Raw genomic sequence first — 18,582 nt, 5'->3', positions numbered from 1 at the left:
ATGACCCTGCAACATGCTCAGCCCTGGGTGCCACTGGCACTCACAGGAAGCTGTGCTGTCCCCAGAGCCACAAGCAGTTAACCCCAGACAGGTCTGGGTGCAAGAACCATAGGGAAAATTACAAAACAAATTAATACAACACACAGAGAAAACCCAGCACTCACTTACAAGCTCTCAGCTAAGATTTAAAAGCAAAAATGGAAAGGTTAGTCACCGCATCTGGCCAAATGGGACAAGCTCAGGTACCACGTCAAGGTCCTCTCCAATACCTGAGACCCTAAAACAGCCACACAATGCAAGCTTTCAAATCCAAACAAACTGAAAACAAGGGAAGGGTGCACAGGAATATGTAACCACCCTAGACATATACAAAACACGGAAGGGAACTGCACTCTCATACCGGACCGGGTACACATCCCATGACCCTGCAACATGCTCAGCCCTGGGTGCCACTGGCACTCACAGGAAGCTGTGCTGTCCCCAGAGCCACAAGCAGTTAACCCCAGACAGGTCTGGGTGCAAGAACCATAGGGAAAATTACAAAACAAATTAATACAACACACAGAGAAAACCCAGCACTCACTTACAAGCTCTCAGCTAAGATTTAAAAGCAAAAATGGAAAGGTTAGTCACCGCATCTGGCCAAATGGGACAAGCTCAGGTACCACGTCAAGGTCCTCTCCAATACCTGAGACCCTAAAACAGCCACACAATGCAAGCTTTCAAATCCAAACAAACTGAAAACAAGGGAAGGGTGCACAGGAATATGTAACCACCCTAGACATATACAAAACACGGAAGGGAACTGCACTCTCATACCGGACCGGGTACACATCCCATGACCCTGCAACATGCTCAGCCCTGGGTGCCACTGGCACTCACAGGAAGCTGTGCTGTCCCCAGAGCCACAAGCAGTTAACCCCAGACAGGTCTGGGTGCAAGAACCATAGGGAAAATTACAAAACAAATTAATACAACACACAGAGAAAACCCAGCACTCACTTACAAGCTCTCAGCTAAGATTTAAAAGCAAAAATGGAAAGGTTAGTCACCGCATCTGGCCAAATGGGACAAGCTCAGGTACCACGTCAAGGTCCTCTCCAATACCTGAGACCCTAAAACAGCCACACAATGCAAGCTTTCAAATCCAAACAAACTGAAAACAAGGGAAGGGTGCACAGGAATATGTAACCACCCTAGACATATACAAAACACGGAAGGGAACTGCACTCTCATACCGGACCGGGTACACATCCCATGACCCTGCAACATGCTCAGCCCTGGGTGCCACTGGCACTCACAGGAAGCTGTGCTGTCCCCAGAGCCACAAGCAGTTAACCCCAGACAGGTCTGGGTGCAAGAACCATAGGGAAAATTACAAAACAAATTAATACAACACACAGAGAAAACCCAGCACTCACTTACAAGCTCTCAGCTAAGATTTAAAAGCAAAAATGGAAAGGTTAGTCACCGCATCTGGCCAAATGGGACAAGCTCAGGTACCACGTCAAGGTCCTCTCCAATACCTGAGACCCTAAAACAGCCACACAATGCAAGCTTTCAAATCCAAACAAACTGAAAACAAGGGAAGGGTGCACAGGAATATGTAACCACCCTAGACATATACAAAAACACGGAAGGGAACTGCACTCTCATACCGGACCGGGCTCTGGGGACAGCACAGCTTCCTGTGAGTGCCAGTGGCACCCAGGGCTGAGCATGTTGCAGGGTCATGGGATGTGTACCCGGTCCGGTATGAGAGTGCAGTTCCCTTCCGTGTTTTGTATATGTCTAGGGTGGTTACATATTCCTGTGCACCCTTCCCTTGTTTTCAGTTTGTTTGGATTTGAAAGCTTGCATTGTGTGGCTGTTTTAGGGTCTCAGGTATTGGAGAGGACCTTGACGTGGTACCTGAGCTTGTCCCATTTGGCCAGATGCGGTGACTAACCTTTCCATTTTTGCTTTTAAATCTTAGCTGAGAGCTTGTAAGTGAGTGCTGGGTTTTCTCTGTGTGTTGTATTAATTTGTTTTGTAATTTTCCCTATGGTTCTTGCACCCAGACCTGTCTGGGGTTAACTGCTTGTGGCTCTGGGGACAGCACAGCTTCCTGTGAGTGCCAGTGGCACCCAGGGCTGAGCATGTTGCAGGGTCATGGGATGTGTACCCGGTCCGGTATGAGAGTGCAGTTCCCTTCCGTGTTTTGTATATGTCTAGGGTGGTTACATATTCCTGTGCACCCTTCCCTTGTTTTCAGTTTGTTTGGATTTGAAAGCTTGCATTGTGTGGCTGTTTTAGGGTCTCAGGTATTGGAGAGGACCTTGACGTGGTACCTGAGCTTGTCCCATTTGGCCAGATGCGGTGACTAACCTTTCCATTTTTGCTTTTAAATCTTAGCTGAGAGCTTGTAAGTGAGTGCTGGGTTTTCTCTGTGTGTTGTATTAATTTGTTTTGTAATTTTCCCTATGGTTCTTGCACCCAGACCTGTCTGGGGTTAACTGCTTGTGGCTCTGGGGACAGCACAGCTTCCTGTGAGTGCCAGTGGCACCCAGGGCTGAGCATGTTGCAGGGTCATGGGATGTGTACCCGGTCCGGTATGAGAGTGCAGTTCCCTTCCGTGTTTTGTATATGTCTAGGGTGGTTACATATTCCTGTGCACCCTTCCCTTGTTTTCAGTTTGTTTGGATTTGAAAGCTTGCATTGTGTGGCTGTTTTAGGGTCTCAGGTATTGGAGAGGACCTTGACGTGGTACCTGAGCTTGTCCCATTTGGCCAGATGCGGTGACTAACCTTTCCATTTTTGCTTTTAAATCTTAGCTGAGAGCTTGTAAGTGAGTGCTGGGTTTTCTCTGTGTGTTGTATTAATTTGTTTTGTAATTTTCCCTATGGTTCTTGCACCCAGACCTGTCTGGGGTTAACTGCTTGTGGCTCTGGGGACAGCACAGCTTCCTGTGAGTGCCAGTGGCACCCAGGGCTGAGCATGTTGCAGGGTCATGGGCTGTGTACCCGGTCCGGTATGAGAGTGCAGTTCCCTTCCGTGTTTTGTATATGTCTAGGGTGGTTACATATTCCTGTGCACCCTTCCCTTGTTTTCAGTTTGTTTGGATTTGAAAGCTTGCATTGTGTGGCTGTTTTAGGGTCTCAGGTATTGGAGAGGACCTTGACGTGGTACCTGAGCTTGTCCCATTTGGCCAGATGCGGTGACTAACCTTTCCATTTTTGCTTTTAAATCTTAGCTGAGAGCTTGTAAGTGAGTGCTGGGTTTTCTCTGTGTGTTGTATTAATTTGTTTTGTAATTTTCCCTATGGTTCTTGCACCCAGACCTGTCTGGGGTTAACTGCTTGTGGCTCTGGGGACAGCACAGCTTCCTGTGAGTGCCAGTGGCACCCAGGGCTGAGCATGTTGCAGGGTCATGGGATGTGTACCCGGTCCGGTATGAGAGTGCAGTTCCCTTCCGTGTTTTGTATATGTCTAGGGTGGTTACATATTCCTGTGCACCCTTCCCTTGTTTTCAGTTTGTTTGGATTTGAAAGCTTGCATTGTGTGGCTGTTTTAGGGTCTCAGGTATTGGAGAGGACCTTGACGTGGTACCTGAGCTTGTCCCATTTGGCCAGATGCGGTGACTAACCTTTCCATTTTTGCTTTTAAATCTTAGCTGAGAGCTTGTAAGTGAGTGCTGGGTTTTCTCTGTGTGTTGTATATATATATATATATATATATATACACACACACACACACACACACACACATAGACACACACATAAACACATACATTCATATGTATATATAAGCATATACTGTACATATATATATTAACGGTTTAATAAACAGTCCCCATAGACTGCTATGTAAATGCACTTTTCAGTGCCGTTTTTTTTTAACACCCCACATAATCTTACTTTAACCCCTTATAACTGCTTTGTGCAGTTCTTGCTCCCAAATTTGCCCGTTTATGGGTGCACGTTAAAATTGCACTACACTTGTAATCTAGCCCTAAATGTATAGGTATGCATGTAGAGTAGACAGATAATAGGCATGTGGTACAGGTCAATTATGACTTTAGACAAATTATATCTATCTATCTATCTATCTACACATCAGACATTATGCAGGAGAAAGTAGTGTACTGATATCAAAAGTTGGACGATTGTTGATGCTCCTATAAATATATATCTGCCCCAGTAATATCCATTAGGTGAGTCCCACTGCTGTCACTGGCTCCACCAACTTTTATGAAGGCTGCTAAAGTTTTTCAGAGAGAGCAGGGGCTGTGCAGTGAGATATATATATAAGCCATATGTTTCCAGCTGTTCTTGCTGACCTGCACTCTCTGCCTCCCTATGTTTCAGGGGAGTTTCCCCCATTCTAGCCATGGCATCAAATATGGCATCTACTATGAAGTCCGAATTAGGCAGAAAAAAATAAATATACACATTAAAAATGTATGTCATGAGCAGTGTTCCCTAGAAGGCCAGTTTTGTGAGCAGCCCAGCAATAAAACAGTTAATAAGAGAACCATACCTTGCAGTCTGCATTGTGCATTCTTTCCTAATTGAAGGGGGCTGTCCCCTAATTAACTGTTTCACTGCTGGGCAGCTCACAATACTGGCTTTAGAGGGAACACTGGTCATGAGACAAATTTGTCACCACCTCATGCAGGGCTGCCCTAAGGTCAACTAGTCTGCCTGTATTGTAGCACTGGCCCTGCAGTTATACATAGCTCCACCCAACTCTATTTATCCCTCTCTACAGCACATGTTCATGGGAATATTTCAGCATGACATAGTGGGGCAGCAGCATTTGTAGGCAAAAGTCCTTGGTTCTTTTATCAAGACGACTGATGCCTCAAGAAAGAGTAAAGTTTCAGGTACAGCCTACATGCCCGAAAATGCTGACCCCTTCATTTATTTGGTTAAAAAAAAACAATAGTGTATGGCTTGTTCTCTGCCTTATTGTCCAGAGCATACTTTCAATTCCACCCATTAGCATTCTCTACCAATAATAGATTGAAGTTTTGGTGAAAAAAAAATCATCTCACTTCATTGCTATGACTTCATTCGGGTCATTTTGCTATGTTGTTTTACATTACAATAGTGTGTGATACGTGATTCACTGTTTGTTAATTGGGTTCTGAAAGGTGCGTAAACTGAGGTATGAAAGATGTTTAAATAGAGATATGAAAAGTGTATGAATGGCCATTACTTTGTTTTAAGCTTTGACATGGCATTACTGCTCATGTGGGTTCTCTCACTCATATGTTAATTGATTAACAGTGACAGGGAGAAGGCTGAGGTACTAAACCAATTCTTTTCTTCAGTATACACAAGAGAGAAACCAATGGAGGATACTTTGGAACAAACTAGAACATTCTATCCCATACCATTAACTGGGTTATGTCTAGAGGATATCAGGAAAAAAACTGGATAATATGAAGGCAAATTAAATTTCAGGCCCAGATGGAATACACCGAAGGGTTTTACAGGAACTTAGCACTGTTATAGCCAAACCTCTACTCGTAATTTCTTTCATGTAATTAGCAAGAGTCCATGAGCTAGTGACGTATGGGATATACATTCCTACCAGGAGGGGCAAAGTTTCCCAAACCTTAAAATGCCTATAAATACACCCCTCACCACACCCACAATTCAGTTTTACAAACTTTGCCTCCGATGGAGGTGGTGAAGTAAGTTTGTGCTAGATTCTACGTTGATATGCGCTCCGCAGCAAGTTGGAGCCCGGTTTTCCTCTCAGCGTGCAGTGAATGTCAGAGGGATGTGAGGAGAGTATTGCCTATTTGAATGCAGTGATCTCCTTCTACGGGGTCTATTTCATAGGTTCTCTGTTATCGGTCGTAGAGATTCATCTCTTACCTCCCTTTTCAGATCGACGATATACTCTTATATATACCATTACCTCTGCTGATTCTCGTTTCAGTACTGGTTTGGCTTTCTACAAACATGTAGATGAGTGTCCTGGGGTAAGTAAATCTTATTTTCTGTGACACTCTAAGCTATGGTTGGGCACTTTGTTTATAAAGTTCTAAATATATGTATTCAAACATTTATTTGCCTTGACTCAGAATGTTCAACTTTCCTTATTTTTCAGACAGTCAGTTTCATATTTGGGATAATGCATTTGAATTAATCATTTTTTTCTTACCTTCAAAAATGTGACTCTTTTTTTCCCTGTGGGCTGTTAGGCTCGCGGGGCTGAAAATGCTTCATTTTATTGCGTCATTCTTGGCGCAGACTTTTTTGGCGCAAAAATTCTTTTCCGTTTCCGGCGTCATACGTGTCGCCGGAAGTTGCGTCATTTTTTTGACGTTATTTTGCGCCAAAAATGTCGGCGTTCCGGATGTGGCATCATTTTTGGCGCCAAAAGCATTTTAGGCGCCAAATAATGTGGGCGTCTGATTTGGCGCTAAAAAATATGGGCGTCGCTTTTGTCTCCACATTATTTTAGTCTCATTTTTCATTGCTTCTGGTTGCTAGAAGCTTGTTCTTTGGCATTTTTTCCCATTCCTGAAACTGTCATTTAAGGAATTTGATCAATTTTGCTTTATATGTTGTTTTTTTTGTCTTACATATTGCAAGATGTCTCACGTTGCATCTGAGTCAGAAGATACTACAGGAAAATCGCTGTCTAGTGCTGGAGCTACCAAGCTAAGTGTATCTGCTATAATTTTTGGTATCTGTTTCTCCAGCTGTTGTTTGTATTGCATGTCATGACAAACTTATTAATGCAGATAAAATTTCCTTTAGTACTGTTACATTACCTGTTGCGGTTCCGTCAACATCTAATTTTCAGAGTGTTCCTGATAAACATATGAGATTTTATTTTTTAAATCCATTAAGAAGGCTATGTCTGTTATTTCTCCTTCTAGTTTACATAAAAGTCTTTTAAAACTTCTCTTTTTTCAGATGAATTTTTAAATGAACATCATCATTCTGATACTGATAAATCTTTGTATTTGTTCAAGATGGAATTTATTCGTTCTTTATTTAAAGAAGTATTAATTGCATTAGAAATAGAGGATTCTGGTCCTCTTGATACTAAATCTAAACGTTTAAATAAGGTTTTTAAATCTCCTGTAGTTATTCCAGAAGTGTTTAATCTCCCTGATGCTATTTCTGAAGTAATTTCCAGGGAATGGAATAATTTGGGTAATTCTTTTACTCCTTCTAAACGTTTAAGCAATTATATCCTGTGCCATCTGACAGATTAGAGTTTTTTGGGACAAAATCCCTAAGGTTATGGGGCTGTCTCTACTCCTGCTAAATGTACTACTGTTCCTACGGCAGATAGTACTTTATTTAAGGAAAATTGAATCCTTTCTAAGAAAAGCTTACTTATGTTCAGGTAATCTTCTTAGACCTGCTATATTTTTAGCGGATGTTGCTGCAGCTTCAACTTTTTGGTTAGAAGCTTTAGCGCAACAAGTAACAGATCATAATTTTATAGCATTATTATTATTCTATAACATGCTAATAATTTTATTGGTGATACCATCTTTTGATATCATTAGAGTTGATGTCAGGTATATGTCTCTAGCTATTTTAGCTAGAAAAGCTTTATGGATTAAACTTGGAATGCTGATATGTCTTCTAAGTCAACTTTGCTTTCCCTTTCTTTCCAGGGTATTAAATTATTATCTCAATTGTTTCTGGAAGGAAGGGAACTTTTTTACCAAAGGATAAAAAATCTAAGGTAAATTTAGGTCTAATAGTCTTTTTCGTTCCTTTCCTCACAACAAGGAACAAAAGCCTGTTCCTTCATCCTCAGGAGCGGTATCAGTTTGGAAACTATTTTCAGTTTGGAATATATCCAAGCCTTATAGAAATCTATAGCCAGCTCCTAAGTACCCATGAAGGTGCGGCCCTTATTCCAGCTCAGCTGGTATGGGGCAGATTACGTTTTCTTCAAAGAAATTTGGATCAATTCCGTTCTCAATCTCTGGTTTCAGAACATTGTTTCAGAAAGGTACAGAATTGGCTTCAAGTTAAGGCCTCCTGCTAAGAGATTTTTTTCTTTCCCGTGTCCCAGTTAACACAGCAAAGGCTCAGCATTTCTGAAATGTGTTTCAGATCTAGAGTTGGTTGGAGTAATTATGCCAGTTCCAGTTCTGGAACAGGGGCTGGGGTTTTATTTTATCTCTTCATTGTACCAAAGAAGGTCAATTCCTTCAGACCAGTTCCGGATCTATCAATATGAATCGTTATGTAAGGATACCAACATTCAAGATGGTTACTGTAGGACTATCCTGCTTTTTGTTTAGCAAGGGCATTATATGTCTACAATAGATTTACAGGATGTGTATCTGCATATTCCGATTCATCCAGATCACTTTTAGTGTCTGAGATTCTCTTTTTAGACAAGCATTACCAGTTTTTTGGCTCTACCGTTTGGCCTAGCCTCAGTTCCAAGAATTTTTTTCAAAGGTTCTCGGTGCCCTTCTTTCTGTAATCAGAGAACAGGGTTTTGGTATTTCCTTATTTGGACGATATCTTGGTATTTGCTCAGTCTTCTCATTTTCGAAGAATCTCATACGAATCGACTTGTGTTGTTTCTTCAAGTTCATGGTTGGAGGTTCAATTTACCAATCAGTTCATTGATTCCTCAGACAAGGGTAACCTTTTTAGGTTTCTAGATAGATTCAGTGTCTATGACTCTGTCCTTGTCAGACAAGAGAAGTTTAACATTGATATCAGCTTGTCAAAACCTTCCAGTCACAATCATTCCCTTTGGTAGCCTTATGCATGGAAATTTTAGGTCTTAGGACTGCCGCATCAGATGCGATCTCCTTTGCTCGTTTTCACATGCGACCTCTTCAGCTCTGTATGCTGAACCAATGGTGCAGGGATTACTCAAAGATATCTCAATTAATATCTTTAAACCGATTATACGACACTCTCTGACATGGTGGACAGATCACCATCGTTTAGTTCAGGGGGCTTCTTGTTCTTCCAACCTGGACTATAATCTCAACAGATGCAAGTCTTACAGGTTGGGGAGCTGTGTGGGGGTATCTGACGGCACAAGGGGTTTGGGAATCTCAGGAGGTGAGATTTCCGATCAATATTTTGGAACTCCGTGCAATTTTCAGAGCTTTCCAGTCTTGGCCTCTTCTGAAGAGAGAGTTGTTCATTTGTTTTCAGATAGACAATGTCACAACTGTGGCATACATCAATCATCAAGGAGGGACTCACAGTCCTCTGGTTATGAAAGAAGTATCTCGAATTTTGGTTTGGGCGGAATCCAGCTCCTGTCTAATCTCTGCGGTTCATATCCCAGGTATGGACAATTGGAAAGCGGATTATCTCAGTCGCCAAACGTTGCACCTGGGCGAATGGTCTCTTCACCCAGAGGTATTTCCTCAGATTGTTCAATGTGGGAACTCCCAGAAATAGATCTGATGGCTTCTCATCTAAACAAGAAACTTCCCTGGTATCTGTCCGGATCCCGGGATCCTCGGGCGGAGGCAGTGGATGCATTATTTTCTTCCTTACAAGTGTCAACCTGCCTATATCTTTCCGCCTCTAGTTCTTCTTCCAAGGGTATTCTCCAATATTCTAAAGGAATGCTCGTTTGTCCTGCTGGTAGCTCCAGCATGGCCTCACAGGTTTTGGTATGCGGATCTTGTCCGGATGGCCTCTTGCCAGCTGTGGACTCTTCCGTTAAGACCAGTCTTTCTGTCTCAAAACCTTAATTTTAAGGTATGGAGTTTTGAACGCTTGATTCTTGGTCAAAGAGGTTTCTCTGACTCTGTGATTGATACTATGTGACAGGCTCGTAAATTTGTATCTAGAGAGATATATTATAGAGTCTGGAAGACTTATATTTCTTAGTGTCTTTCTCATCTTTTTCTTGGCATTCTTTTTGAATACCGAGAATTTTACAGTTTCTTCAGGATGGTTTTAGATAAAGGTTTGTCCGCAAGTTCCTTGAAAGACAAATCTCTGCTCTTTCTGTTCTTTTTCACAGAAGGTTTGCTAATCTTCCTGATATTTATTGTTTTGTACAACCTTTGGTTCGTATATAAACCTATCTTTAAGTCAATTTCTCCTCCTTGGAGTTTGAATTTGGTTCTGGGGGCTCTTCAAGCTCCTCCTTTTGAACCCATGCATTCTTTGGTCGTTATATTACTTTCTTGGAAAGTTTTGTTTCTTTTGGCCATCTCTTCTGCCAGAAGAGTCTCTGAATTATCTACTCTTTTTTGTGAGTCTCCTTTTCTGATTTTGCATCAGGATAAGGCGGTGCTGCGAACTTCTTTTGAATTTTTTACCTAAGGTTGTGAATTCTAACAACATTAGTAGAGAAATTGTGGTTCCTTCATTATGTCCTGATCCTATGAATTCTAAGGAGAAATCATTGCATTCTTTGGATGCTGTTAGAGCTTTGTAATATTATGTTGAAGCTACTAAGTCTTTCCGAAAGACTTCTAGTCTATTTGTCATCTTTTCCGGTTCTAGAAAAGGCCAGAAAGCTTCTGCCATTTCTTTGGCATCTTGGTTGAAATCTTTATTTCATCATGCCTATGTTGAGTCGGGTAACACTCCGCCTCAAAGGATTACAGCTCATTCTACTAGGTCAGTTCTACTTCCTGGGCGTTTAGGAATGAAGCTTCGGTTGATCAGATTTGCAAAGCAGCAACTTGGTCCTCTTTGCATAATTTTACTAAATTCTAACCATTTTGATGTGTTTTCTTCTTTTGAAGCAGTTTTGGTAGAAACGTACTTCAGGCAGTGTTTTCAGTTTGAATCTTCTGCTTATGTTTTTTCATTAAAAATTTTATTCTGGGTGTGGATTATTTTCAGCAGGAATTGGCTGTCTTTATTTTATCCCTCCCTCTCTAGTGACTCTTGCGTGGAAAGATCCACATCTTGGGTAATCATTATCCCATACGTCACTAGCTCATGGACTCTTGCTAATTACATGAAAGAAAACATAATTTATGTAAGAACTTACCTGATAAATTCATTTCTTTCATATTAGCAAGAGTCCATGAGGCCCGCCCTTTTTTGTGGTGGTTTTGATTTTTTTGTATAAAGCACAATTATTCCAATTCCTTATTTTATATGCTTTCGCACTTTTTTCTTATCACCCCACTTCTTGGCTATTCGTTAAACTGAATTGTGGGTGTGGTGAGGGGTGTATTTATAGGCATTTTAAGGTTTGGGAAACTTTGCCCCTCCTGGTAGGAATGTATATCCCATACGTCACTAGCTCATGGACTCTTGCTAATATGAAAGAAATGAATTTATCAGGTAAGTTCTTACATAAATTATGTTTTTTCAAGACTTATTATCCTCAGGCATAGTACCCCCAGGACTAGCTTAAAGCTGATGTGGGTGCCACTCTTCAAAAAGGCAAAGAGGGCTGATCCAGGAAGCTATAGACCAGTTAGTCAATAGTGGGAAGATACTTGAAGGAATTATAAGGGATGATATTGAAGTATATTCGTGTAAACAAGATTAGGAGTTCAAATTTATATGGTTTTATGAGAAATAGATCATGTCAAACTAATTTAATTAATTAATTTGACAAGGAAGTAGTAAAAATATAGATAAAGAGGAATCAGATTTATGTGATATACATAGATTTTGCAAATACGTTTGATACAGTGCCACATGAGAGATTAATGTACAACATTAAGGGACTGGGAATAGCTAAAAATGTTAGCTGATGGCTAAATAACTGGATAAAAGACAGGGAGCAACAAGTAGTAGTAAATGGATCATACTCAGATTGGACAAAGGTACTCAGATTGGACAAAGGTAATCAGTGGAGTACCCCAGGGATCAGTAATGGGCCCTGTTCTTTTTAATATTTTTTATTAATGACTTGGAGCAAGGATTAAATAGCAACATCTCTATTTTTGCAGATGATACAAAGTTGTGTAAGGCCATTAGGTTAGAGCAGGATGAACTTGCGTTACAAGGGGATCTGCAAAAATTAGAACTATGGGCGGGTAAATGGAAAATGAAATTTAATTTGGGAAATGCAAAGTTCTACATTTTGGAAGTAAAAATAAGCAGGCAATGTATTATTTAAATGTGACTAGACTAGACATGGTAACATATTTATAAAATGGACATGAATATGATAGTTCATTAATATTGAACATCTCTGACAAAAAAGATGTGTAAATTTCAATATTAAGTTTGTTTATTGTAAGATGTCTGCGACAACAAAAAACATTAGAGCAAACATTTTGAGACTACCATTGATTCCTATGGCATTCACGGCCTCAGAGGTGGTGTTTTGAACGATAGGTACACTGCGTCGAAATGGACTCAAGCGTAAATGTTTAATATTTGATACATTTCAAAGAATTCAATTACAATCGAATGACAACTCGTATCATCAGTATTCCGCTACAATTTCGGAGGATATCAAAGCAGATCATCAGTATTCGGCTTGAAGACTGCGAGCATCAATATGCGTCGGATTCATCTCATGGGAGTGTAAATTATGTGAAGATTGCAACATTTGACAATCTTGGCGCTTTGTTAACTACGGCGAATCAATCTCGCATCATATTCGATGCGGAATTCAATCGTATTATCTGTTGAAGCTTTGATAAATCGAGGCCCAAGACTTAAAGTGAAGGTCCATTTTGATGAATTAGTGCACGGTTTTTAATTAAACTATTAAAAACAAGGGCACTTTAATTAATCAAAATTGACATTTCACTGTTTTCTTCAAAAACGTACCTTTTAATCCTGGCAGCCGCTCCAGCACTTCCTCCGCCCGTCGCAAGCCGTCTTCGCGGGTCCAAAATGACGAATCCGGCTTCCCCTAATCACAGCGTTGCATCAGGCCAAGATTCCCCCAGGGGGGAAGCTGTGATTGGAGGAAGCCTGATTCGTCATTTCTGACGTCTGCAGAGGCTTCCGATGGCCAGGGGAATCACTGGAGCGGCATTCAGGATTTAAAGGTACGTTTTTGAAGAGAACAGTGAAACGTCAATTTTGATGAATTAAAGTGCCCTTGTTTTTAATACGTTTATAAAAACCGGGCACTAATTCATCAAAATGGACCTTCACTTTAAATCACGACTAGTAATTTGAGTGATAATAGTGCACCCTGTGCTATTCATTGATAATATAGAGATCTCTACAAAAAAAAATCTGCCGCAAGATTCTCTGTAAAACCTTATTTTAATTTTTATTTTTTTACCATTCACTTGTAATACCAGATTATGTGCTCTTCTTAGGCAGCATGAAGAATAATGCACACTGCGCTATCAATTGCCTTCTAATTGTAATTGAACACTATGGGCTAGATTACAAGTGGAGCGCAATCCTTTGCGCCTGAGCGATAAGGGGTATATCGCAAGGGTTTGCAATCAAACGCGATCACATGAGAGCAATCGCAAATTATGCTAGAATCATTACCTCGACTTCACAGCTTTGGTTAACTGTTTTTCAAAACTAAAAAAGTGTCACAAATCACATCAAAAAAATATTGCAAGAGCACTTACACTCATAATAGCACTAATGAAAAATATTCAAAAACAATGTTGCACACAAAATGTATAAAGGCTCAAAGAAAAGCCAACAAAGGGCTTTAACATAGACATACATACAGATACACTGCTAAAGATGTACAGTGTGTATATATATAATAATATATATATATATATATATATATATATGTGTGTGTGTGAACTTATGTATTTATAAGTGTATATATGTATTTACAGACATATATACACATATAAACACATATACACATATACACATACAAATATGTAACATATTTATGAAATATTCATATTTAATAAAGGTTTTAAGTATGTATTTACTGTAAATATTACACATTCCAATGTTCTGCACATAGTAGAATATGTTCTAAGCATTTTTTAAATCGATAGTCCTATATATATATATCGGTATATAATCATATAGATATATTGGTATAAATATATATATTTGTGCAAAAAACATCAGATATATGTAGAACTATGTATTTATGAAAAAAAAGAATATATTTAGTTATGTAAATAATATTGGCATATGAAATATTGATATTTTCATGTCGCGTTAAGGCAAATGAGAATATGTGATTGTGTTTGCGTGAGAGTGAGGTGTTCTTTTTTTTCTACTTTTTTTTTCTCCATTGACTTTTAAGGTGGAAAATGTGAACGCGCACGCAATATTCTAAATTCAGATTTTTGCGCTAGTAGGGTTGACTGCTAGAGCAAAAACAGTTTACTTTCAACATGTAATAAGAGTGCAACCCGACAATCACAAAAAGCGTAATTCTAGCATAGTTAGCACTCTAGCGAAAGTGCAAAATACCGCTCTACTTGTAATCTAGCCCTATATGTTTAATGTGAGATGAAAATGCAAATAGATAGTAAATCACTACAATTTTGGTGCTTATTTATATCTCCCTGTTTTATGTTATAAAGTCATCTATATATCATTAATAAAAAAAAACAGAGAAACACATTGGTGGGTTTTTCTTCTCTTATATCAGAATTGACCACCATTATCTTATATGCAGCATTCAAAAATATTTTAATAGAGTATTTATTTCACTATTTTGGATATATTTACTTACTATTTTTTTTTACTATTTGGGACTGTTACAATAAAAATATAATTAAACTATATATTGTTTAATACAGATTATTTACATGCCCATTATAAATGTATTTATTGCTTATTGAATAGTAATACTGTATATTTTATGTTTAAAAATATTTTATATTTAATATTGTATACTTAAAAATACAGTCTAGTAAAAATTAAAGTTTTATGATTCAGATAGGGCATGCAATTTTAAACAACTTTCCAATTTACTTTTATCATTAAATATGCTTTGTTCTCTTGGTATTCTTAGATAAAAGCTAAACCTAGGTAGACTCATATGCTAATTTATAAGCCCTTGAAGACGCCTCTTATCTCACTGCATGTTAACAGTTTTATACAGCTAGACAGCGGTAGATCATGTGTGCCATATAGATAACATTGTGCTCAGTCCCGTGGAGTTATTTATAAGTCAACACTGATTGGCTAATATGCAAGTCTTTCAAAAGATCTGAAATAAGGTGGCAGTTTTCAGAGGCTTAGATACAAGGTAATCACAGAGGTAAAAAGTATATTAATATAACGGTGTTGGTTATACAAAACTGGGAAATGGGTAATAACGGGATTATCTATCTTTTAAACAATAAACAATTTCAAGTAGACTGTCCCTTAAAATTAGAAAATTACACCATAAAGAATACAATTAATTGACATGTTTCTTTGTTTAAGGGAGCTCATCTGCTTTATTATTTCACAAATATTTCCGAACCTGTCCTTCCTAGAACACAGCTACTTATTATTGCTTTTTACATCCCAATGTAAATCGTCTGTTTGTCTGCTCACATCTCTTGTGCTGACCTTGCTGCCATTCCCTGATGCATTAGCTGCTGCTCCCTACAGCCAGCCTGCAACAAATCACAGTATCGGTCTGGCAGCTGCAATCTGAATGAGTCTTAGCCAGTTCCTGGAGAACTTATAGTATATGATATCAGGTACAGCCAGGCCAGGGAGGGCTTGTACATAATAGAGTGAAGTGTTCAGCGTTACCTAACAAAGAGAGATTAAAGTGTGCTCAGGAGATTTACTCCATCATCCAGCACAATGATTCCCTCTTTCAAGGCACAGATTTAATGCCATTTTCTAATGTTTACTTGGGCCACTTTGAGATACTGCACTATGCAAAGCTCTCTGAGCATCATCTAGTCAACATTATTAGGGAATTTGGAATGCGTTGAACACATCAAGTAAACAGAGGTGAAGCTTGGAAAGTGTCTGACACTCAGGGAACAGAAATGCAATTGCTGAAAGCGATATTCAAATAAAGCTATTTGTGAGGCCTGTTATTGGGAAAACTTTATTTATAATCCTGTCTTACAAATAAAAAAAAAAAGATATTTAATATTTAACAAAGCCGAGCTTTTTCAGTCCCCTATCAAAATCTACAAAAGGAACAAAAACGTTTCTTTGGACACAGAAGGGATCTGTGATTTGACAAATACTATAAAATATGGGTTTACATAGTTTGAAGAAAGGGAGTGGACTATAAAAAAAATGTTATGAAGGTGAAAACATGAAAAAACAATACTGCATAAATACAAAAACAGAAACTCATGAATTTAGTAACTATTAAAGTATTAGACAACTCGTTTGCATAAATAAATTATAAAGTGTCAGAACTGACTTTAAATGATCATTTGATTAAAATTAGGTTCTAACTCACTTAGATGTTTCTATTTCAGACATCCCAACCTGCAAAAACTCATTTCAGGGAGGTGGCTTCGCCCGCTACTGCGCCGCTACTCCTCCCCCCCTCCCTCCAGTTATATATTGGACAACTTGAAACCCTAAATAAGATAGAGACTTATCATTAGAGTAGCTTCCCACTAAAGTCCCATTAAAAAAAGTAGCTTTATTGCACAACCACATACAACAAACCTATTTTCAGTGATTGTACGCTTGTTGAATGCTTAAATATTTTAGAATACGAAGTTTAATTACGTGCAGTAAATACGGTAGTATTTGTGTTTTATTTTATTAAAATCAGTGGGGTTTTTGGTTACTGATACTCTGAGGGTTCTATAACGTCCCCAGAAACTAAAGGCATTTCTTAAAGAAACACTTTTCCGGATTTGGGCCACATTGGATCATGGTACTTGGAGTTTCAGAGAAATTGCATTCCATTTGCTGGCATCAGGGAGCCGCTATTAAAATCAGGGAGACTCCCTGAACTTCAGGGAGAGTTGGATGTCTGCTATTTACATTGACCATACACATAATAGCCATGCTGGTAAATTTGCCATGATTGCAAACCTAGTAAGGCTTAGTGATACCAATAAAGAGATCTGGCTTTAGAAAGGTTACATATGTTCAGGTAAAGGTAAGATATTTGTGAGATGGAACTTTCCATGTAAAATCTTTAATTCAAGGAAAAAAAAAAAAAAGAATATATATTCATTACTTGTTTTATGTGATTTTGCTGTAAAATACACTGACAATTGTGCTTCTTCCACTTCCTCCCAGAGAGCGGAAGGGCCTCATTATACTTTAGTACAGTTACATTTGTCGGAAACATTCTACGCAGTGAGAGGCTAGTTCTGAACACTAGCTCACATCTATCCCTAACTGGCAACATAAAAGACCTGGAACATAAAGCCTACTAGACTTTTTAAGAGACAGAGCTCTGAACTGCTCTTGATTACAAAACCGTGTTAACTGTGTAAATAGATGGCAAGTGTTAAATTATTTTAAAAAACATCTTTGCAATGCAGTGCTTTTTCCTGAAATATGTTGTGGGTTTAAATATGACCCCTACTGTTTACACAATTAGTGTATATATAAATTGAGCACATACCAAGGGTTTGCCCAGCCAGAACTCGTCCATTCTCTCCAAGGACAGCCCCACGTGCGTGCCGCTCATTCAGGTACTGTACAAATGCATATCCTTTGTGCACAGAACATCCCCACCACCCGGCCATACTTGGAAAAGATGGATTCCACATCACTCTTCTTCACCACCGCTGTGTTCAGATTTCCAATGAAAACCCTTGAATTTAGTGACTTGGGATCATTCTTGTTTGTAATGTTGCTGGTGGCAGCTTTTAGGGACATTTTCACCCTTTGGGCTGTGGATAAAAACAAGACAGACACGGGTCAGAAAGGTAAAGTTAGAATGTTGTGTGAAGAAAATGTGAAAATAAATAGGATATCGGAGAACAAAACTGAAGGGATTTCAGAGAACGGGAATGAAGAGATTTAAGAGATTGTCAGAAGTGGAAACTGACACCCTCCACTAACATAAAAACAACAGGTATTTTTTATGGTACAAAACAAACTTTATTAAAAAACAAACAAACATACATTTTAAAACTCCATCTTTTAGATACAGCACCTTTTTTTTGTTATTAGTTTAAGGTGCTACTAATGGTCTAATTGCAGAATGCTAATGTGTATGCATTGTGTTACAGAATATTTACACACATATTGACCCAAAAGTCTATAAAGAAATTAAATATTACAGGTGCTATTAAACATAATGGGCCAGATTATAAGTCAAGCGCAATATTGCGCTTATGCGAGCATGATATTTGCGCTCCACTCAGTAATACCATTGCACGTAAATGTGAGCTGCTATTACAAGTACAGCACAATGTGAGCGCGACCTCATGTTCACATTGCCGAAAAGCCAAGCGCACACTAGAGTGTGCTTTTCTAGGCCTCGTTTTCATGCCGGCAGCCACAGCAAACAACCTAGCGCAGTTGACAAATTGTGCAGCATTGGCCAGCAATAAATAAGTATATATGTATATACACATATTAACCTAAAAATATATATGTATATAAGCATATAGTTAAATATATATTTATAAACAGTCCCCCATTGACCTCCATGTAAAGGCACTCTAGGTGCCGTTTTTATTCCTAACACCCCACATCTCCTCACTTAAACCGCTTATAAATGCTTTGTGCAGATTAAAAAAAAAATAAAGATGGTCATATTTATATTTTATGTTCAGGTACTGTCCTGTTAATTTGGGGGGCAATTGGGGCAA

General features: G+C 38.9%; 1 protein-coding gene across 1 annotated transcript in view; it reads right to left on the bottom strand.

Annotated features, from left to right (window-relative positions):
• Nucleotides 1–17,649, bottom strand: part of RALY (RALY heterogeneous nuclear ribonucleoprotein) — a 128,829-nt gene extending 111,180 nt beyond the window's left edge. Inside the window, 2 exon segments of the mRNA XM_053712856.1 lie at nucleotides 17,385–17,493; nucleotides 17,495–17,649. Coding sequence (XP_053568831.1) covers nucleotides 17,385–17,493; nucleotides 17,495–17,641 — 256 coding nt within the window. The 5' untranslated portion in view covers nucleotides 17,642–17,649.
• Nucleotides 17,650–18,582: the final 933 nt, after the last annotated feature.

This window comes from Bombina bombina, chromosome 1 (genome assembly GCF_027579735.1).
Source record: "Bombina bombina isolate aBomBom1 chromosome 1, aBomBom1.pri, whole genome shotgun sequence".
Taxonomy (NCBI): Eukaryota; Metazoa; Chordata; class Amphibia; order Anura; family Bombinatoridae; genus Bombina; species Bombina bombina.
The sequence above is the reverse complement of the archived record's forward strand: the minus strand, read 5'-3'. Positions and strand labels throughout refer to the sequence as shown.